General features: G+C 38.2%; 1 protein-coding gene across 1 annotated transcript; it reads right to left on the bottom strand.

Annotated features, from left to right (window-relative positions):
* Positions 1 to 1,103: 1,103 nt before the first annotated feature.
* Positions 1,104 to 18,004, bottom strand: LOC145779593 (exosome complex component RRP4-like). The gene is made up of 7 exons (XM_082591221.1): positions 17,846 to 18,004; positions 6,180 to 6,317; positions 4,291 to 4,460; positions 2,406 to 2,555; positions 2,045 to 2,252; positions 1,690 to 1,847; positions 1,104 to 1,259 (listed from the first exon to the last, which is right to left on the bottom strand). The coding sequence occupies exons 2-7, from the start codon at positions 6,310 to 6,312 to the stop codon at positions 1,170 to 1,172; spliced, it is 909 nt and encodes a 302-aa protein (XP_082447347.1). The 5' UTR covers positions 6,313 to 6,317; positions 17,846 to 18,004; the 3' UTR covers positions 1,104 to 1,169.
* Positions 18,005 to 23,376: the final 5,372 nt, after the last annotated feature.

Below are 23,376 nucleotides of genomic sequence, written 5' to 3' on the forward strand. Positions count from 1 at the left end.
ATTGATTTGCCCTAATAACTGGACATTTTTGCCCAAATTCGTGACGTTTTTTTCAGCGGAAAAGCAAGCGCTGAAAAATTATACAGTAGCTTTGTTTGAAACATAGTTGCCAGTGGTTCCACAGTTTTGTAAGCAATTTAGTTTTTGTATGACTTTGAATGTGACATTGGTCTTCCGAAACAATATTTTGCATCCGCTTTGGTCATTAGCCTACAACTAGCATTTTCATTTGTTAAACCAAGGTCTGCTCAAAATAACTTACCTCGCTTGATGGCAATAGACTACTAATGCAGTATACCAAAGACAGGCAAGACACAACAATAACACAGGGTTGAGCATTACAACAGTATATTACATATTTACAAATAGTTCAACATTCAAACGTTTTCGGCTTAACTTAAGCCCTCATCAGGAATCTGCAAATATTTATAAACTACAATAAATTTCACTTCTTGACAGTAACTACCGTAACTAACTAACTAAACAACTAACTAAAAGCATCGCGAAACACGCAACGATTAAAAGCAATAGAGTGGAAAACGTACAGACAGACGAAAAGCAAATTACATTAAGAAAAGACAACTGCGTGACTAGGTTACAAATGAATTTGCACCACGGGGTACGTGATACACTTGTGCAAATTCATTTGTAACCTAGTCACGCAGTTGCCTTTTCTTAATGTAATTTGTTTTTCGTCTGTCTACGTTTTCCACTCTATTGCTTTTAATCGTTGCGTGTTTCTCGATGCTTTTAGTTGGTTGTTTAGTTAGTTAGTTACGGTAGTTACTGTCAAGAAGTGAAATTTATTGTAGTTTATAAATATTTGCAGATTCCTGATGAGGGCTTAAGTTAAGCCGAAAACGTTTGAATGTTGAACTATTTGTAAATATGTAATATACTGTTGTAATGCTCAACCCTGTGTTATTGTTGTGTCTTGCCTGTCTTTGGTATAAAAAAGCAAACTCTCTCCCGAAACTATATAATGCAGGCCTACCAAGCTAGCCAATTACCCTTTCCAATCCGGTACGGTATTCTATAATATAGGTTACCCTTAAATTATAGTCTGATCTCTTGATAGCTCATTCGTAGTTGTGAACGAAAAGTTGCAGATAATTAAGTTTAATAGGCAGTCGCTTGGCAATGTCAACGAGTATGAAAACACAAAAAACTCAACCGTTTCCAGTTTTTTCTCTTTCCAGTAAAGACAAAGTATTATTAACAATTTCTGATGCTATTTCCTCATTCAAAAGCTCCTTCACCTAAAGAAAAAATCAAGTAATTGCATTTTTTTACTTTAACTATTGTTGCTAAATTAGTATTTTTAATGTTTGCATGAAGAAACAAATACATATACAGGTCGTAGACCCCTACCCCTTGCAAAGCCTTGAAATGACTTATACTGTATAAGTGTATAATGATCATACTTAAAAGAAAGATTTATAAAACCAAGTACCAAAAATACAAACATAAATTAGCCCATGGCTCCCTCCAAAGCTCTGCCGCGGTTCTCAACCTTTATTTGGTCAGATCTCTTGTCAATAAACATTAATCAATTGCGCGGTTACAAACCCCAACTTCCCAACACTGATTCTTAACATGCAAAAGGTTGTACTTTTATTGTTAAGTGATTTGGTCCTAAAAATGAATGCTAAGTGATAAAACACAGCAGGGGTTAAAACAAGAACTTACTTGGTACTGCGACGACGCCTCGTAGGCATATAAAACACTCGTATCATATAACATTACAGAATTCTTAGATAAGCACAAAACGCAGTTTCTAACACGGCAAATGGCTTCTCTATCATCGAGCTGAACAGGTTCTGTGTCAACAACGAAACCTCCGTCACCTAGAAACAAAACAATATTCAATTATTGAAAACACAAAAACTCATCAGAGTGGCTAGGTATTTCTAATGCTGCAACGTAATGCTCATAGAGGAACGTTTAAACACCAAAAACAGTCCACCGACTTTACAACCAATGCAAAACAACTTATTCAACAGTTTTCTACTCCACTGCAACAGAATCATACGTCATACATCACCTGAACAGTCGGCTTCAATAAGTGACGTAGAGTAAATCCATACATAACCGTTATTAGCAAGAATGATGGTAACTCCACAGGGCAAGTTGTGGATATGATTTTTACGTCGTTTTATAAGTGAAGGGGAAACCACTACACAGCAGCCTTGCCCCAATTTTCCATACTTTAAACTTCTTGTGTGAAGGGAAAGCATTCCATCATTGTGTACCTGCATGCGTTAATGGATACTTAATTGTTAACGACAGCCGACACAAGAAACAAAATTGAGCTTAAAAATATGGAACCTGTGAATCCTTCTATTTCTCAACAATGGCTTATAAATGGAAATGGCAAAGTTATAAATAAAAAAGGAAATTCTCACTTGTTGCACTTCAGCACTAATGAGATCTCCCTCCTTTAGATATTCACGCATTGTCAGTTCATCAGCAGCAGACCTTCTCCTGAGTTCTCCTCCGGGAAGATTTACAGATGATAAGTGCAATACGGAGTCAAGCCTGGCATTAGTCTCAACCTGATTGTTAGAAAAGTAATAAATACGCAGTTGGCATGAAGTATATATCTCACAAGCAAAAAAGTTGACTGAGGCAAGAAATTAACAACTGATGAATCAAAAATACAACCACAAGAAATGACAATGTATATAATTTATATTTCATACTCCCCAAGAGTTCTGCAAGAAATGAAGTCCAATAAATAAAGACATAAATGAACAATGAACATGTAAAAACAGCTAATTAGTGTTGGGCGATATTGAAAAAACAAAACGATACGATATTTGAAAAAATACTCGATATTTCGATATTTTTGTTTTAATTAAGAAAAAAGTTTCTCAGTCTTCGAAATTAGTATCGGCAATTGCCGAGGTGATTTCCGACGCAGATGCATGAATGGCGCATTAGCGCCGGCAATAAAAATGCCGAGGCCACACTAGCGCTTGTAAGGTTAGGGTTAAAGTTAGACATTCCTCCCATGCCACAGCCATAGATTTGTTCCTTAGTCAATACCCTGATGGAGCTCGGCGAATGAGGCGTGTGGACTGTGGATGGGTATCAAAGCACGAAAGCGGCAAAACGTGGACGCTTCATTGCGAACGGCGAAGACAGTGTAGATTTACAGCCAAGCGATGAGCCTCTTGATGTGTCCGACTCCAGTGATGACACGACAACCTCATCCTCCGATACAGCATCTGATGATTCCGATTCTGACATCTAGCTCTTCATCAAACAGACTTTGTGATGCTCGCAGTATCCCAATTGTGTCGAAATTATGTTAGTGCATACGTAAATCGAGGCAATCTTCTCGCAGGAAGCTATTAATTTGTTACCGGTATTTGGTTGAGCAATTAACGTTATTTTATGATAATTCAACGTCGCTAGATGTCCAATTAATGTAAACTGTTTTTTTTTTAGTCATTTATCGGTCATTGACCAAATATAGTCAATTCGGTCAAAATGTCCGAAAAAAAACAACGTTTCTCAGCGAAACTTAATGTTGTCAGCCCATGGCATAGCTTGTCAGAAAGTGCAAATTTTGGTTTGTATCAGCTACTTCAAAGGAAATATTTTCATCAGAAAAAATGACCGAAATGAATAAAAAATGACCGAATTTTTTTCAAGTAATTTCGGACAAATGACCGAAAAATCTCAGCGAAAAAAAAAACAGAAAAACAAACGTAAATTTCTTATTGGGCACTGTTGTTACGCAATATAACCCGCCGGGAAAATTAAATCGATTTGCGCTGACTCGAACGTTGAATCGACCCAAAATTAACTTACTTTTCCTCCCCCTGAGTTATTCCACGTGAATTACTATAACAGCGTGCGTATCGCGTTGTTCGCTTTATCGCTACTTTTGGTATTACTACATCACAACAAATCAAACAGTGCGGTCGCGAGAGACTACTCTAGTATATTTTTCGCTTCTCGTTTTACATGTTTTGGTACAATTTTTTTCGTAATAAACGTTCACAGCAATTGCCGAGGCAATTTCAACTTTTACCGTTTTGCCTCGGCAACGTTTTTGTAGGGGTTTGCAGTTACGAGTTAGGGCAATAATAGTTAAAATATCGAACGATATTGAAATAAATTTCGATATTGAAAAGATGTCGTATCGTATCGAAAATTCGATATATCGCCCAACACTACAACTAATACACTGTTATGTAGCACATGTTGTACACAGCAGGCATGGTTCGAATACACCAGCAGGTAGGTTCATTTTTAAAAAATAAAACATTCATCACAAACTTTCCAACGCTTTTGTTGCACTTCCTTAATTCGTCCAACAACAATGTCCCCAACTTCTCCATTATATCTTGTTTTCAATGCTCGCACGCACACCAACTTATTTATCCTTTCAACTACTCCAGCAACAGATGAGTACAACTTCTGTTCGCCATCTTCGTTGGTGTATGTACCTTGAAAGCACAATTATGAATGTACTCTACTGTATTAGCCACACACAATAAAAACATTGAAATAGTACATGATTCCAGAGATTTGTATAGTAAAATTGCAGTTGACGTTTCCAACAGCAACCAGGCTTTCAAACAAAGCATTTGATATGACCAATTGTTTCTTAGTAAAATAATAGAATTTAATAGATTAAGTTTCGCTTTTAGCAGCATGACCGTTGATTTCACAATGTAGATTTTCACGATCTGTTTTAGCCTGATGCTGCGAGTTTGCTGTGGTAATAGCGAATTGCACTAGCTCTCGGAACGCAGTTCCCTAGTCACGTGCTATGACGAATAGTGTTGAAGTCAGTATGTCGTTCTTTAATGCGGATAACAGCGTTTAATCTACAATCTAGCTACAAGTGAAAATGTTAAACTAGCAACTTTGATAGGACGTTACAACCAGTTTAAAGCCTCTGCAAGCATTAAAACTGTCAAGCTTAAATTTTAAATGCAAAAATAACGAGAAAGGCAATATAACGCAAGAGAACAACTGCACGCCCAGTCGCCCAGCAAGCTGGTGCTAGAGAGAAACCCAAATACAGATCCATAGGATGCACTGTTTGAAAATTATATATTCAAGAAAAATATACGACTCCAAATTACATTATCTTGTTGTGTATCGCGATTTCAAATATTAAATTCTCTTTAGCACAACTTTAGCCAACTTTAGCCATCACTGATTACCCCCAGCAAACCCCATCGCACCCGTCCCTACAAATCCAACAGTTAAAGGGTGGAACTTTCAAAAGGCAAATCGGGAAAAGTTTACACAACAGGTTGATAAAGAGATAAAGAAACTTCCTCAACCCGCGTCTGCTGACATCAACGCATCCTACCGAGCCCTTCGCAATATCTTCTCTCGGGTAGCTAAGAAGACAGTCCCTCGTGGCGTTCGTCACAAATTCATTCCCACTTGGGACAAGGAATGTGACTTACACTACAATGCCTTTTTGAGCGCTGACTCAAATGAAGATGCTACAGTCAGTGCCTCAGACCTGATCAACCGTCTTGACAAAAAGCGATTTAAGCGTTGGCAGGATACAGTTCAATCAATCGATTTTACTCACTCCAGCAGGAAGGCATGGAAGACGTTCAACCGTCTCACTGGCCGCAGTTCAAAACCATTTAAACCCTGCCCTGTATCAGCCAACAGCATTGCCCACCAACTTCTAGCTAATGGAAAATTCCCTGGTGCTGACAAGAAACACGAACTTAAAGTAAAACAGGAGTGTAGCAGACTTTGGAGTGCCCCAAGTGTTGATGGCGTTTTGTCAGCTCCTTTTTCTACCCAAGAGCTGCAAACGGCGATCCAACAACTGAAATGTGGCAAAGCTCAAGGACCCGATCACATACCACCAGAGTTTTTAAAACACTGCAGCCCTACATGTCTTTCCTGGCTTAAAGACTTTTATTCAATCTGTCTTAACCACAACACACACACAGCACAACTTTATAACAGGCATAGCAAAATCTTCAGTGGGTCAGATCAAGGATGCATTGCTCAATTAAGTTTAGAAAAAAACCAACAATAGTGTTTTTTGGTTGCTAAGAAACAAACAAATTTAGTCTGCAAGCATTAACTTAAATTTCAAACATGGCTTCTCTGTCCAGTAATAAATTTATGTTTTTAACTAAATATACAATGTGTTAAAATTGCCTAACAGATGACATTCTTACCATGGCCTCTCATATATTCAGAATCTTCAGTTATCACATCACCAGGAGTGACAAGATAATCATTGTGGCCCTGTTCAACTTGCACAGATTGCTTTTTCCTAGTAGGCAACTTTACAACTATTGAATTACTCATTTTCACTAAAACACAAGCAATCATGTGTGTTAAAAAAATATTAAAAATAACAATCTTGAAGTGCGCAGTTTAAAACAGCACTAGTATTGCTGGTAGTTGTAATGCTTTACACAATAAACCTATGACTTAATGCCTTTACATCATCATAATCCATCGTCGGTTTGTTCCCCACTAGTGGGGGTGGCCGATTAACTAATATTTTAAATCACAAAAATGCAACATAAAATATAAAAAGGATAGTTAACTTCTATAATTGTGCATCAAACACTACCATAATATTAAGGGTTTACATCTTTTAGGTGCAGACAGTTACATTCCTGTTCCTGCCAAATAGGTGCGTGCACTGTGGCGTCAGAATATTTAGGTGCAGCGCACTATGGCACCCAAGCATTTAGGTGGGGTGCTATATGTTGTGTCAAATTACACTCATAATCATTATCAGAAATGCTTAATTATGTGACAGTTCTCCCCACTGTATTACAATATCAGTATGCAGTGTCTGACTATGTAAGTACAGCCAAGAACCAACTGAGCAAGCTCTTTAGTTTGAACAGGTACCGTACACGAAATGTAAGGATGAAGATTTTTATTAATAAATGAAATATGGAAAATGCGCAATTAAACACTGCAAATAATAAAGGCGTTGGCTATTTGACCGGCACCGGTCTTTTAATCTAAAACACTATAGTCAGTCTGGGTAATGCGCAGCCATTTTTAACAAACTTTGCTCTCATTGGTCAAATTACACCTTAGACAAGCGAGTTTTAACTTTTTAAGTGCCTTGCTACTTGTAGATCAATTGTACTAAGAAGTAGGTAAAGTGCGCCCTTTGTTTGTTCTCGAGCAAGTTTTCGGCATCGCTTGCACAATAATCGCTTAATTACGAATGCGCAGTGCTCGTTGAGCTAAAGCGCACCGCGCAATCGAATGCGCAGTTAGGCTGCATTATAACCGCTTTGTGCCCTTGCAGTGTACCGCCAGGCAAAATCGGGAAATGGAAATTTATCAATGTTGAGTACACTACAGTTCAAGCTTTACATGACAAGCACAAACGTCATTTATAGTACAAAAAGAGAAGAGAAATAATTCCTCATACACAAAAAGGTACAAGCTGCCTTTGCCGGCGCAAACTTTTAACTACGTTGATTCAACGTCAAGAAACACAAAGTCGACAAAATGTAAGATTTAACGATTTAAGATTTAATTTAACACCCCCAACGACTAAACGAAGTGGCGTTCACAAATTATAACACAATGGGCATTACGTAGCTGCTTTAGCATCAAAACGAATCAGTCAGTTGCCTAAAAAACTCTGTTTATGGCACAAATTATCATATCATTATCAAAATAGCAGATAAAAATTATGGCTGTTTAATGTTTATGGCACAAATTATCAACAGGGGTTATCAATCAGTGGGTACATTCTCTTTAAATGTTCGAAACAAAAGAAGTAATTTGTTTTCCTTGCTAATGCTTGAACAGTGAACGTAACAGAAACAATGTGATATTGTAGGAAGATTTAGATAGTCTGGAAAATATGAAGTTATACTTCCGTAATCCGTAGTTTATCTTAACGTTGAACACCATACTAAACTGTTTTTTGTTTTCTTTCACATTTTTATCCACCGGAGTGGAAAAGTGAATTGTATCGCTATACTTCGCACTAAGCTGCACCCACCCTGGAGCCGCCGGCATCACTGTTTCCAGTTGATTTACGACAAATTTTTGCTGTAATTGTTGTTGTCTAGAACTTTAACATCTTAATAACACCAGTAAACTTTTAATTCTGTGCTGTAACTGTCCAAGCCGAGATTCTTAGTTAAGCGCGCTTTTGCTGCACCGGACAGCAAATCACTCGTTTTTTGCATTGATTTAACGTCAGCAAACGTTGAAGCCACTGGCGCTGACTTACGGGGTTACAGGGTGGCCACGCCACCTCGTCACGGCTGTGGCGGGGTGGCAGCCACCCCGTTTAGGTTACATTACTTACTGCAAATAAATGTAATTTGAATGGACGTTTAAATCTTTTTTGATCATTGGTTTTTGCTTCAAGTCAACGTAAAGCAAGAGCCTAAGAGGTGAACCAATACAGTATTGCGAAGAAAATGATTGTTTTTGTCACAAGCATGATACTTGCGTAACATCAAGCAAGCTACGTGAAGATTATGCAACGCGTGGCTACGAGTTTTTTCCTTGTTGTTGTTGCGATCGTTTTATTTGTTACTTGTCATAAGTCATTGTTACATTTGTTAGGTCTACAATGGGATTTATTAATCAATAAAATATGATTTATTAATCAATGAAATACGATCTTTCCATTGCCTCCCTCAAAAATCTTTTTTGAAAAATTTCAAACTGCTCATAATATTGCTATAAATTATGACAGCTATAAAATACTTGGAAATAAAATTATCTCGATGATTGATAGCTCCACCCCCTAAATGAATATCAATTTTCAAATTTCATTAAAAAAATGCAATTTTCGAAACTTTTTAAGTTTTATTTAAAAAGTGCACTTAGTAAAGTAGCAGTTTTAACGTTCTGCAAATTTACACATTTACATGATTCTATTCAAGAAAAGCTACACCCCCTGCCAATTCCCAATAATAAAAGCAACCTTTTTCAATTACTCAAGATTTTGCATTTTGAATTATTTTCCGATTTCAATTGGAGTGTACTGTCATCTACTTTATGCTTTAATTTCTACTTTGTTATCTAGTTCATGCAGTAATATTGCGTGTCGATGCGTGACAAACTGTGAGACGAAAATTTATTGGTCTGACATAGGAGTTGCTTGTCACATCACAAAAAAAATTACGAAAAGTCGTCCAGTAAAAGTTTTCGCCGACATTCCAGTTTTATTCAGCTTAAAGATGCCGAAAAAAAGCGTTCAAAATTGCAGCCCTCCACAGTGGCGCTGGAACTATTTTTCTCTAGGGGGGGCTGAAGATGCCGTAGTGTTGTCAGCTTCTGGGGGGCTTCGCCCCCCAGACCTGTCTTATGTGGGTCAGCATTTAAAAGTGGTAGTAGTCTATAAGCATTCCTGTGTAATAGACGACGCCAAAACACATGCATTGTATAATGTATATTGTGACAAATGAAGAACGGCAACAACAAAGCAGCTGTTCATGAAATTAAAATGAAAACGAACAAATTATAAAGTGATATGAAAACGACAGTTTGTGGAAGTGAGTTCTCACACGCTTCCGAAGATTGCTTTTCGCTCAGGTGTTTTCTCTATGAACTGTGTCATGAGTTCTTTGACATCGACAGTGTCCAAAATGTTTTGGTGGACATGCATCAACGTAAGATGAGTAGCCTAATTCTTTTTTGTGTGATTGAGCTTCTCAACCACGTTTTCAGGCGTCTTAGAGCAGAAAAAGAACGTTCTGATGATGCAGCTGAACCCGGGAGGCAAAGGCAGAGCTCCACGAATTTTCGCATTTCTTTGAATAGATCTAGTGTTTGAGGATTTAGTTAAGATAATATCTCAGCAACCTTTTGAACGCAGTTTGCGGTTTTTCCACTTACAACTTTGCTGAACAAGGAAAGTTCCGTTTTTAGGCGATCTTTTCTGATGACATGGGATAAGCTGATCATAGTAGCCTATCGGATCTTTCCTCACCATTTGCACAGCTCAGAAGGGCCTTCTATCTGTTGGCTGCTGTAAGCAGATCCGCCTGGTCGAATCTCCGATCAAGCTCAGCTTGAACCAAATCAAGGGCTTCAATGTATTACCGTTTCCACGCTCTTTCTCCCGCAGACGACAAACTATCCGATTCTTCTGTGTTTTGAAACCTTGCTGAAGTTTTGCTCACTCGGGGATCCTTTGGCGCTTTTAGGTTATTGGCAAACGCAAAGACGTTCGCTGCTTCCATAAGCTTGGAAATGGATTCATCTTTTCTGAGATTTTTTATCCGTTTGCGGAGAATGGTGATGGATTCCAAAACTAAAGAAGCAGAAATCTTCTTGTTTTGGAGCTGTCTTGCGACGGCTTCTGCAAGCTGATAAACTTCACCACTGCAGGTAATCGCAAAATAAAGCCGCATCGTGCGTGCTTGTTTTACAAAGCCGAATATTTTTGCACGTGCGTCTCCTCTCATTGCACTATCTTCTGTCATGTCGGTCAGACATTGCGACAGGGTAGGGTAGCACTTAACAACACGAGCGAGGCAGAAACACGAACGCACCAACGAGTAGGACACAAACCCAGCAAATTGCAGGCAACTTCATCGCAACCAAAAAGCGACATGACTAAAGATTTACGCTTAGACGATTCACGAATTACAACTGCAACACTTTGAACGAAGTTTAAGGCATTGGCAATAAGCTTCACCTTCTTTACAACGTCTTGCAAAATCAAATCGAGAGCATGATTACTGCTGTGAATGTATACCGATCCAGGGCATAATGCTTTAACTTTGGCCCACACTCACTTCTAGCAACCAGACATACTGTATTTGCTGCACCGTCAAGAAGGCGTGAAGGCGTGCAATCGGCAAATTCAGCTGGGAAAACAAGTCGGTAATACACGAAAATAACGTTTCCGATTTTGAATTGGGAGCATTATAAAACCCAAGAAAAACGTTTTGCAACACGATTACTGAAAATATGTTATGCAAATTAAATTGTCAGAATTTTCTAGGGGGGGCTGAAGCAATTATCGAAAGTTCCAGGGGGGGGGCTGAATTAGCTCTAGGGGGGGGGGGGCTGAATTAGCTCTAGGGGGGGCTGCAGCCCCTTGAGCACCCCTACTTCCCGCGCCCCTGGCCCTCCATTGAGTCATTTTTCGTTGCGTCTAGTCAGGATTTCAACCAGCATAAAAGTGACCAAACGTCTGAACGAAATGAAAGTGTGCCACTGCCAAAAGGCGTTAGCACGATCAGGGAGGTGGAAGAATCGAGCACAAGCAGAATAATCGCTGTTGAAGGGAGAAGCTATCAAAAATCGTGGGAGAGCGAATTCCCGTGGCTAGAATACGATAGATGCAAAGATAGAGCTAAGTGTCAGAGCAGCAACGTAACAATAAAATTCACGACATACCTCCTGTGCTTTGTTTTAAAGTTGCTTTGTAAATTATCGAGCTACAAATCAGGTGTGAAAAGACAATTGCATCTACGAAACACGCTTAGTAAAAATCAAACAAAAACATGCAGTTTGAAAGTTTTTAGGTTGGCATATTGTGCTATCCGCCACCCCGTGCAAAAATAAAAGCCGGCGCCTATGGTTGAAGCAACATAAAAAATGATTCATTTGCTGTCTGGGAATTAATATACAAACACAACAGACCGAGCCGCCATTTTGTATCACTGTCTGGCTCCTAATTTCAAAGCGTCACGTGGTTACCACGCATTTAACGCGTGACTTGTTGTTGTGGCCAAATGCGTATTTTTCAATTTTCTTAAAGAAACAAAATTACTTCTCTATTATCTTTTAGTTTAAATAAAGGTTTGTGTGTGCATGATTTAACAGCTAATTTCACATTTTGGCACAAAAATCTACTGATACTTAAAGGTAAAAAATATAATCAAAGCAATCCCAGTTGTCAATGATGCATCTGAACGAGCATTGGGTCTTCTGACTGAATTTTATGACAAACTCACCCGAAATTCTACAGCAAAACAAAACATTTTAAAGATTATCAAAGGATTGAGAGAAAAACAAGCCACAGTTGCTACATCATCAGAAAGAGTTACTAAAAAAGGAATGAAACTGAACTTGTAAAAACTACAAACCAAGCAACATTGATTTCCATTGATATGATGTGTAAAACATTGCATATCGCATTACGGCTACAGTACACAGGTACCGTACCAGACCACTGGTACACCTTTTGTCTTGAGCATTGTCAAAGGAAGTAAAATAGTATTGCTTACTGCATGTTAACTGATTATATTTACTGTATGTATACTGGTAATTTAAGGTTTTAGTCAAGTACTTTAATTTTTTGTTTACATTGCCAGACTATTGTGTGATTGTTGCATTGCCACTTTAGCCAGCAATAGCAAAAATACGTATAAAATAATTTTTAGAGTAAATTAACTAGGCTAGATTTTTTACAAAAACGCTATTTTAGGAAATATCTAAAAACTACATTACCTAGACCCATAAAATGTATTAAACACTCATAGGAATATTGGTGTTCTGGAACTTTTGGTGTTTATTAGAGCTTTCTAACTATAGTGGTTTTCAAGTTACGCCATTTTTTTAAAATTTGGGTTGTTTCCCTGGAAACGCAAAGAAAATAGGCGTCAAACAACAATGAAATTTTAAAATTTTTATATTAGCATTAGTTTTGACTCCAAACACAACTTTTTGCCAGCCAACAGCAAGATCAGTGAAAGTAAGGTTTTTTCGGTACACCCTAGTGGATACCGTCCAATCCTTCTTTTGACTTAGTTTCCACTGAACAGCTAGGTAGTTTAGCTGTAAATAACTAACTTTTAAATAGCAAATTTATTTGTTTGTTTCTTATTAAGCGCACCGCTGCGCATTATCGCTGTTTCTCCTGCGCTGCACATTACCCAGATTGACTATATTTGACCGGCGTGACGTGACTTATTATTTCTTTCACTCTCTCTTTTAAAACAAAACTTGAAAGAGCAAATAAAAAAACTTCTATATTCAACAGTTTGTTCCAACTGAATCAGTGGCGCATGCGATATTTGTCTGGCTGGTATGCCCAAGGATGTGAGTTCGATACTACATAGAAACGCTTTCCTTTACACTAAATTACCTGCTAAAAACACTGCCTAAAAGTAAACTGAACATTGATGAAACCATCTTTTCTAAAGAACAGGCCTCGAAATTTCGGCGGTCATGGCGGACATGACCTCCGGAATGACCTCGAATGTCCGCCGAAGCCGACTCATTGGTCGGTCATAAATGACCGCCGCAAAATTCTTGACAAAAATAGAGCTAATGCAGCAAAAATATATTTTAAATTTGAATTGTTACAATTGTTTGTTTAACGCGAACAAATACGGAGCTGAAACAATAATAGTACAGGCAATTGCTTTAAAGATCACATTAGAGTAGCGTGATTAACGAGCTGATGGCAAAAGTAGCCATTTTTACATCATTTCAACGCCTTGCAATGTTGCCTTAAAATAAAGTTGTCTGAACTTTTCGGTAGGATTATGTATTCTAATTTTAACAATGAGGATTATTGCGTTACATTGATCGTTTGTTAAAAAGAAACGTCACAGACAAAGATGCCAGAGCTTGGTTTTTCCACCTAGATCTGGGTTTTTTTGACCACATCTGGGTTTTAAGTTTTTTTATTTCAAATTTAGGCAAATCTAGGTTTTTTTGGTTTTTAACTTTGTACAAAGCTTGCACAGTATTAAGACACTGGGATCTTCAATAAATGGTCCACACTGCAACACAAAAATGATGGTTGTTTGTAGTATTCAGGCTTAGGCTACACCTGGTGGTTGAAGATTTGGCGGTGTCGAACCGGCGCCCTTTCGATTGCCGTTTTAGGGCTTTCACCACTCGGCTATGCAGCCGACACAAAAATGATAAGGTACTGGTAATGTTTTTTGCATCAGCTACTGCAGTTAGTGAGGCACAGGATGGAAGGAAGGAAGAAATGATCCAACTTTATGAAAATGTGGATGACTAATATTGGAGTAGTATTTGTGTTACTGAACATTTATTTATTGTGAATTTGAGTTATTCTTTTCAACATTATGTTCAAATGAAAAGGGCTAAGCAGGGTTTATTGCTAAGAACCAAGTTATCGTATAGTTGTACACCAAACTGTAAGCAGTAAGCAAGCACAATGATTCTCCTCAGCTGCAGTCTACAACTCGCACAGCAAAAAGTTTAGTTCAAAAGTCAAAACTAACCTCAATGGCTAACCTATACACTCATACATCTAGTCAGTTTTAGAAATTTTGGTTAAACACACACTGAACCTTGCTAGCTAGACGCTTTACCATGAAGGCAATTTTGAACAAAAATCTTTGCTGTGAGCCCATATAGGCCTACCAAGCTCTTGTTTTTGTATATATATTAACTACCATACCAGCATAAGCATGTATATTGTATAATTATATATACGATTGTACGTGTCACTATTTGTAGCTTTCTGAGGCTTCTGTGTAATGATTTAAAATGGTGCTGAAAGCACACACAGTTTTTTTTAACCGCTTTACTACATATTTTCTGGACCTGGGTTTTTTTTGCCTCATCTGGGTTTTTTTTAGCACACAATCTAAGTTTATTGGAAATTTGTCGCTGGCATCCCTGGTCACAGAGAAGCAAGTCTCAGCTGGGTTCCGCACGTGCTTAGGCGAATGTGGCGACCTTATCCACGCTGATACTGATAGAAATAGAATTTCTGCACAGAAGGGAGTGTGTTAGACTAATACTATTGTGTTAGTTAGTTAACACTAACACTATTGAGGGCTAACACTATTGAGTCACTGATGCGCATTTGTCTGGACGGTCCTGAGCTGGAGATTTACGATCCCGCACCGGCAGTAATCGCTTGGCACAACGATTCTATAACGCAAAAACCACGGAATAAGTGATCGTAGTTGCTTTTGTAATAAGGAAATTTGGATTGTTGTTTTCAATTGTGTTTATTGCGTCGTTACACGACTGTCATTAACGCACTGATTTATTTGCAAGCAATCTGCTCCAGTATAATATACTTCAAGGCCGGTTAATTAAGCCATAAACTATTGCAGAGTTATTCTGTTGTAGAAAATCTTCTTCTACAAACACGACTACCGTACACAATACTGTAGTGTGATTTTGTGCAAAATCTACATGCAAAAATATGTCCGGTTGAGATATTAAATGTCCGCTGAAAGGGCCAGTCCGGTAGGACATGCTTGACCGCCGGAAAAAAGTACAAATTTCGAGGCCTGAAAGAAGTATTGTATCTTTTTATATTAACCACCAAACTAACTTGTTAAGAGCAAATATGTAATGCGTCGTTCGGTAAACACGGTCACATCCTCTTATGATGAACAGAAAATTACCCAGAGAAATTTTCAAATTCCAGCAAATTAAAGAAACTCTAACATTATTACTCATATTTGAAAAGACATAAAAGATTGGGTTGTAGGCTACTCAAATTAAAAATTCACCACAAAAATGCAGTAGCCTAACGACTGAGTATTCGGGTTAGAATGTAGTTTAAAAAAAAAAACGCTAGCGGGTAGTATCGAACGCACATCCTTGGGAATACCAGGCAGACAAATATCGCACTCGCCACTGATTCAGTTGAAAAAAAGTGTAGAATTTAGAAGTTTTTTTCATTTGCTGTTCTCTCGTGTTTTGCTTTGAAAGAGAGGGTAAAAGAAAAAATAAGTTACGTCAAGCCGGTCAAACAGTGTTTTAGATAAAAGACCGGCGCCAGTCAAATAGCCACTGCCAACACAATTATAATAAAATAATAGAATACGTAAAAAAAAACAATAAACATCCAAAGGTATGTTAAAAAGTTAAGGCCCCAAGTGAAAGTTGTGGCTTACTCCTCGGATGCAACCTAATTCGTACCATGAACAATTCGTACCGTCAGTTCGTACCTTGAAAAGATCAAAAGAAAAAATTAAAAAAAGCCGAAGTTGTTGATCGCAGTTTCAGCAAACATTTTAAAATTTTCCGCAAAGAAACAAAAACTCTTAGGATCAGCACCAGAAATTTTAAAATGTTTGCGGAAACTCCAATCAACCCTAACCCTTTTAAAATATTTGCGGAAACTCCGATCAACCCTAACCATTTTAAAATGTTTGCGGAAACTGCGATCAGCAACTTTGGCAAACTCTTAGGATCATTACCGGAAATTTTAAAATGTTTGCAGAAACTGCGGAAAAACGGAAACTGCAATCAGCAACTTCGGCTTTGTTTTATTTTTTTCTCTTGATCTCTTTAGTTTGTTTGTTTGCGGAAACACCCTAACCCTTTTAAAATGCTTGTGGAAACTCTGATCAACCCTAACCTTTTTTAAATGTTTGCGGAAACTGCGATCAGCGATTTCGGCAAACCCTTAGGATCATTACTGGAAATTTTTAAATGTTTGCGGAAACTGCGGAAAAATGGAAACTGCGATCAGTGATGTTCTATTTTTTTCTCTGGATCTTTTTAGTTTGTTTGCGGATACCGATACCTAACCGATACTCCGATACCCTAAGCCTAACTACCGATACCTAATCGATACTCCGATACCCTAACCTTGCGGAAACTTTGATCAGCGACTTCGGCTTTTTTTAATTTTTTCTCTCGATCTTTTCAAGGTACGAACTGATGGTACGAATTGTTTATGGTACAAATTAGATTGCACCCTTACTCCTTGAAGGGTAGGTTAATCTTATACAATTTTATCTTGCTGGTTATAATTCGCAAATGGGTGCTTTTTAATTCATTTTTGTTTTGATTCAAAAAGCTTTTCAAATTTTTTCCACCTCTGAATATTGAGCATGTACGGTATGCTACAGTGTTAATACCCACCAACAACTCATTCAGTGGTGTTCCCTTATGGGATTGATCTGCTCTGACACACTTGGGTCAAGAACAACAACAAAATCAGGAATTGTCCACTTCCATTCCAGTATGCACAAAATGAAATGCATATGGTATACCAGGGTGCAACCTAGTTCGTACCCTGAACAGTTCGTACCCTCAGTTCGTAACCTGAAAAGATCGAAAAAAAAAATTAAAAAAGCTGAAGTCGCTGATCGCAGTTTAATAGCACAAAGCCGAAGGGCGAAGGCGTTGATCGGAGTTTCTGCAAACAATTCGAGGGTTAGGGTTAGCGGAAACTGCGGTTAGCGGAAACTGCGGAAAATATTTGCGGAAACTGCCATCAGCGAGGGTTAGGGTTAGAGCATAAATTACTACTGCGATCAGCGAGGGTTAGGGTTAGAGAGCATAGATTGCTCGATGGTTAGAGTTAGGATAAGCGGAAACTGCGGTTAGCGAAAACTGCGGAAAAATGTTTACGGAAACTGCCATCAGCAAGGGTTAGGGTTAGAGCATAAATTACTACTGCGATCAGCGAGGGTTAGGGTTAGAGAGCATAGATTGCTCGATGGTTAGAGTTAGGGTAAGCGGAAAGTGCAGAAAATTGTTTGCAGAAACTGAGATCAGCGAGGGTTAGCGTTAGGGTGAGAGTTACGGTTAGCGGAAACTGCGATCAGCGACTTCGGCATTGCGCTATCTTTCTCTCGATCTTTTCAGGGGGAAAATTTTAAAATGTTTGCGGAAACTGCGATCAGCGACTTTCGCTTTTATTAATTTTTTCTCTCGATCTTTTCAGGGTACGAACTGAGGGTACGAACTGTTCAGGGTACAAACTAGGTTGCATCCGGTATACCATACCTACTATAAACACTTGACAAGATGAAGCTACACTCAATCAACGGTTTATTTGTCAGTAAGAAAGTACATGTTTGAAATATGCAAGTAATATACACAATGCAAAAGTTAAACAAGTTCCCATACTGACAGGGAGACAACGTGACGACCATACGGTCTACTAGTCAATTGCCACCCTTGACTTACACTAACTGCTTACCTGGCTTTCCATCATCTACACTGAAAGTTGAATAAGCTTCCCTGTACAAATAAAAAGATTCAACTGTGGAAACTAAAATATATCCTAGTCCAGTACGTTGCAAACTCTGAAGCTTCCACACATCCAGATTTTCCTGGGCATTTCAGCAACCAGCATTTAATTCCATGTCTTCAGAAATTATAAAAGTTTAATCAAGTTCATGATGTGGAAGTTACCAGAGTTGCCAAATAATTCATTTACAGTATTGTTTATACAGTATTTCTATGCTGTTTTAATAATATCTACTGTATCGTTTTTTGTTATTCTTGCAAGACCTGGTGCGTTGCGTTCTGAAATGGCTTTGCCCGTGGTAGGATTTCTTTCAGGGGTTTTCTTTGCCTACCTTGCTTTACGTAATGAGCTAACGCATCAAGAGTGTTCCCCTAAGACCATCAATACTTTGGATAACCCACCAAAGTCGATCAACATAGCAACTGTCTTTTTGTCGTGTTTCTTTTTTGTTTATTTTTTTACTCATATAAATTGTCAAAAAAAATTCACTAGCTTTTTTTTTGCAATACGCTGTCGCCTTATTCAAAAATTAAGAATTCTTTTTAGTAATACTGAGTGAAACTGTTTTCAGACTAAGTAACAAAAGTGAGTCAGAAATCACTACTCTTGATTGGGAAAGCGCTACTGTGAGCATTGCAGACGCTGTACACAGCCATACAATGTAACATAACGGCAAATCTACGTGTCCATGAAGCACTAGTCAGAATGTGATTAGGCATTTTTCCAAAAATTCATTGCTTATAATTCCCTAAATTTCTAAGTGAGACGCAATATTGCGCTAAAACCCAGCGGTATTTGTACAAATCATGTGGATTCCAGCGCGCGTGACGTCAGAGAGAGTGCTCGGGTGCGACATTTCTTTTTCGAAAATCCACTTTCCCAATGTTAAAATTCTCTTAAAATTTTTGCGTTTTTGAAAGTCGATCCGGTGACCCTCCAATTTTTTTTATAGATACTAAGATACGTAACTGCAAACCACCGTGTGATTGTATCATGCTTCCATCTAGAAATTTATGTTGTAATTTATAGACAGAACAACTTTGGTATATTTGCCTGTTTAAACATTTTAATCCATTATTATAACTTGTTAAGCCTATTTGCATCAGATAAAAGCTGTTTCTGTTATTGTGTACTGTGTAGCCAGTGATGGGCATTATCGCCGATAATTTATCGGCGATAATTATCGGCGATAAATTTTTATCGTTTATCGTTATCGCTTAATTATTTTTTCAGTTATCGTTTATCGTTATCGCCAAAGGCAATATTTGATTATCGCCGATAATTAATCGCCGATAAATTTTATTTCGGATCAACACACAAGTGCAAAGACAATGAAAAGTAATATTTTTACTAGCCACCTAGTTCATGAAACTAAAATTAAAACCAGTTCTTCTTCAGTGCCTGAAGTGTGTGTGCACAGGTCGTTGTCATGGGAGGGGCACGCCCCCTGCAGCGACGGCCCTGACAACACAATAATTTTTAGAATTGCAAATTGCAATGCAATGAAATGCATGCAACAAGTCTCTTGTTGTTTTGCTGCAATGGGCAATCGCGAGTAAATTTTACAATTAAAATGTAAGCGCACAGGCGGTACAGATTCCTTTGAAGCGAAGCGAGAAAAATTGGCAAGTGGTTTATGAAAGTGTCGCAATACGAGGCCACTTTTTCATCGGAAACATGGTCTTTCGCGCCACCAACACTGAAACAAGTCATTGCAGAATATGATATTGCTTGAAGCATTTGACATGCAGACCGACATCACACTTTTTGCATCTTGTAGTAGTTTTGCATGACAATAGGCGCATCGAGTTCGAGTTTCGTGGTAAAATTATGCTAAATACAGTATAACCTTTCTTATTTACCCATGCTGCATAGACGAGTGGTGAGAGCGCTGGAACGGCAATCGAAAGGGCGCCGGTTCGACACCGCTCATGAGCATACAGTTGCGTATCGAGTTGCGTGGTAAAATTATAATAACAATATAAAATTATGATATTGCTTGAAGCATTTGACATGCAGACCGACATCACACTTTTTGCATCTTGTAGTAGTTTTGCATGACAATAGGCGCATCGAGTTCGAGTTGCGTGGTAAAATTATGCTAAATACAGTATAACCTTTCTCATTTACCTATGCTGCATAGCCGAGTGGTGAGAGCGCTGGAACGGCAATCGAAAGGGCAGGACACTTAAAGGCATGCCTGAAGGTGGACATGAAGATTGGCTTCCTTGCCTTCCCGTCCACTTAATCTAAATCTTCAACCACCGGGCGTAAGCCTGAATACGACGATGATTTACCTATGCGACATAGCCAACGCTCAATCAAATATTTTTATTCCCACTGATAATACAGTGCCTATATTGTAATTCTTATCTCAACAACTCAGCGTTCTGCCATTGCTTGATGGTGTTCACAAAGAAAACAGAAAAATTTATCTGAAATTATCAGTAAATTACGATAATTATGTTATTGTTCTTGAACAAACACGACTAATTTGACAAGCTTGATGGATTTCACAGTATGCATATTTTTACTAGGCTACCAATAACGCTTAAAATTACTGATAAATTTTCAAGCATTTTGCGTTTTTTGGAATTTTTTCAATTATTGCTGACTTTGCTGTAAACAGCCCGTAGAAAGCAAAATACAAAGTTTGGAATTTTTTATGGTATTTTCATTTGATTTAATTATTTTGCCTACTGCACGTAAGCGGCAGTGTAACTCAATTGAGAAAAGCATCCAACTGGTATCTGAAGGTATAATTATAAGCACGGCGGTTACCTCAGTGGTTTGATTCTGGATCAAGAGGTTGAAGATTGATACCTACTGCCGCTGTTGCGATTCTACTCATGCATAACTTACAAAAAGTTTTGTCTTTTTACAGTATATTATGTTCGATTTTTCGTCATGTTGATGAAAACAGTTTGTGCTGCATGGGATGGGGCAGCGCTAATCGAAAAAAAAATTATCGTTATCGGACATTATCGGCGATAATTTATCGTTTATCGTTATCGCTTAACTTTTTTTTGATTTATCGTTTATCGTTATCGCTTTAGGCATTTTTCGTTTATCGATTATCGTTATCGCTTAACTGAAAAATGAGTTATCGCGCCCAACACTGTGTGTAGCCTACCATGCTATTATAGAATCTGATTGGTAGATAGCCTAAAGTTATTTCTTTCTTTCTCCCATATCAAACCAACAAAACAATAACCTACATATTTTATAATAAAAAATTCCAGAATTTTATAAAAAAAATTATGTATGTTTCTCGGCAGCCGATTTTAGCAATAGCTTTGCAGGTCTAAAGGTTTTATGCTTATTTTATTTAAGGAAGGAAGAATTGAATTGACAGGTGTTTGGTTGTTGATATATGAGGAATAATCCTGAGAACAGCGGAACAACCGCTGGCGTGACAATTGCTTCGATGACAAGAGGTAGCCTAGCTTCAGGGTTGGAAGTAACGACTAGTTGTCACTATTCGATAGCGTTATTCGTTGCTTTCTGAATATCCAATGCTTATACCCATTCCTTTTAAAAGTAAATATCGAATGCGCGTTATTCACTGCTTTTTTATGCAAGCAACGAAATCATTATTCGTTTTTCACTAATCAATATTTAGGAGAACTGCTGAACCATTTTTTGTTGCTCACTTACTTCGTCGTCAAAACGAATTTACGAGATTTAGTTTTCGAATTACTATCCGACCTAACCCCTTCCTGTTTTCGAACTTTAAAGGATTAAGGAAAATTTTGCGGCAACACATTTAACACTAACAGTATTGCCAACCTTGCGGTTTTCTAGCAAATTTGGGCTTGTTTTTTTTCGAATTTTCGTTTTTTTTTTTAGTTTGCGGGTTGCTTGTTTTTGGGCTTGTTTTTTGGCCAGTCAATTTTTAGTAATTGTTATTCATTGCTTTTTTTTAAGTATTGATAGCGGGAAGTCATTGCTTTTTTGGGCGCTATCGAATAGTGAAATAGTCATTGCTTTTTGACTAACGACTTCCAGCCCTGCCTAGCTTATTATTATTATTTATTTGCGTCAGACAGAGCTGTCCATATCTAAAACAAAACAACGAAATAATGCACAAACTGCAAATGCACAAAGGTCACAGAGAGCCACTTTGGATGCCGTCGGTCTATAAAAGCTCACTAAATTGGCTATCTATACTGTTACAAATTTACTTACAATGAGCGTTGGAAGAATTGAAAGTATTCAGAACGATAAAAACAATCAGATGACATCAGGTCTGATATAAAGCGATTTGAGGAGTGAATGCAACGGTTGATAAACAAAAACATGTTTTTCCTCAATAAAGTATGAAACGTTGTTGGTCACAGTAGAAAACCATAATATCTCCGTGGGAAAGTTGTAACATAAAAATTGCGAATCCTTTCGTCTGTAGGCCCATGCGATAACAACCAGCGAAACACACTTCTGAAAGCCTCTTCACGAATTGTATTTCAAGAAAAACTCAGCAACACGGGCTGTTAAAAATTAATGCAACGCGTATGCACTACGCAGTAGAAAACTTGTCACCACAATACAGATTTCTGGAATAAAAGACGGGAATTTCGTCTAGTTGGTAAGCACAAGCAAAACAGTTTAATATTCGACCAACCAGTGCCGGTCTTTGGGATGTGCAAACCGTGCGATCGCACAGGGCCCGCAAATTAGGGGGCCCGCAATTTACTCAGAAAATGTAGTAATTTTGTCATTTTCAAAGGAAAAATTCAACAAGTGAATTCAGCAAAGGAATTCGCAACAAGAAAACATAGAGACTCAACGAATTCAACCTATTTCGTCGCCCGATTATTTCGCACCCTGAAAAAATCGAGAAAAAAAAACGACATAACCGAAATCGCTGATCGGAGTTGCCGCAAACATTTCAAAATTTCTCGATCTTTTCAGGGGACGAAATGAGTCGAACTTTAATTTTGTTACACGATTTCAGGGGACAAAATAGGTTTCATCCAGACTCAACATAGTGTAGAGACATAGCTTTATTTCCGAAAAATGCCAAAGAAAGCATGATCTTATCCTTTTGCTATGCCACCGGACAGCACCATTTCACAGTAATATTCATACCTAAATTTTTGTTGAACATGCTCTCAGAATGTCCCAAATTCAAAGTAATTTTTCAAAATTTTCTGGGGGAGGCCCTCCAGACCCCCCGCCGCTGGTTGTCGTCTTTGGCGATCACGCCACCACCACCGCCCCTCCCCTTTCAAAGTACCTAGCTACGCCACTGAATTGGATTATTGTCATTGGGGCCCGCAAAAGCATATTCCGCACAGGGCCCGAAAAACCCTAAGACCGGCACTGGACCAACCTTTCCAGCGACAATTCTAAAATGACGAAACTGTCTTGGGATATTGCAAACCACATAACCTAACTTGCATCTGTGACGTAATAGTTGCTAGTATTGTTGTGTCAATCCAGCACGAGGTAAATTTGGCTTATGCAACATTTCGTAATTC

Source organism: Aplidium turbinatum, chromosome 11, assembly GCF_918807975.1.
Source record: "Aplidium turbinatum chromosome 11, kaAplTurb1.1, whole genome shotgun sequence".
Taxonomy (NCBI): domain Eukaryota; kingdom Metazoa; phylum Chordata; class Ascidiacea; order Aplousobranchia; family Polyclinidae; genus Aplidium; species Aplidium turbinatum.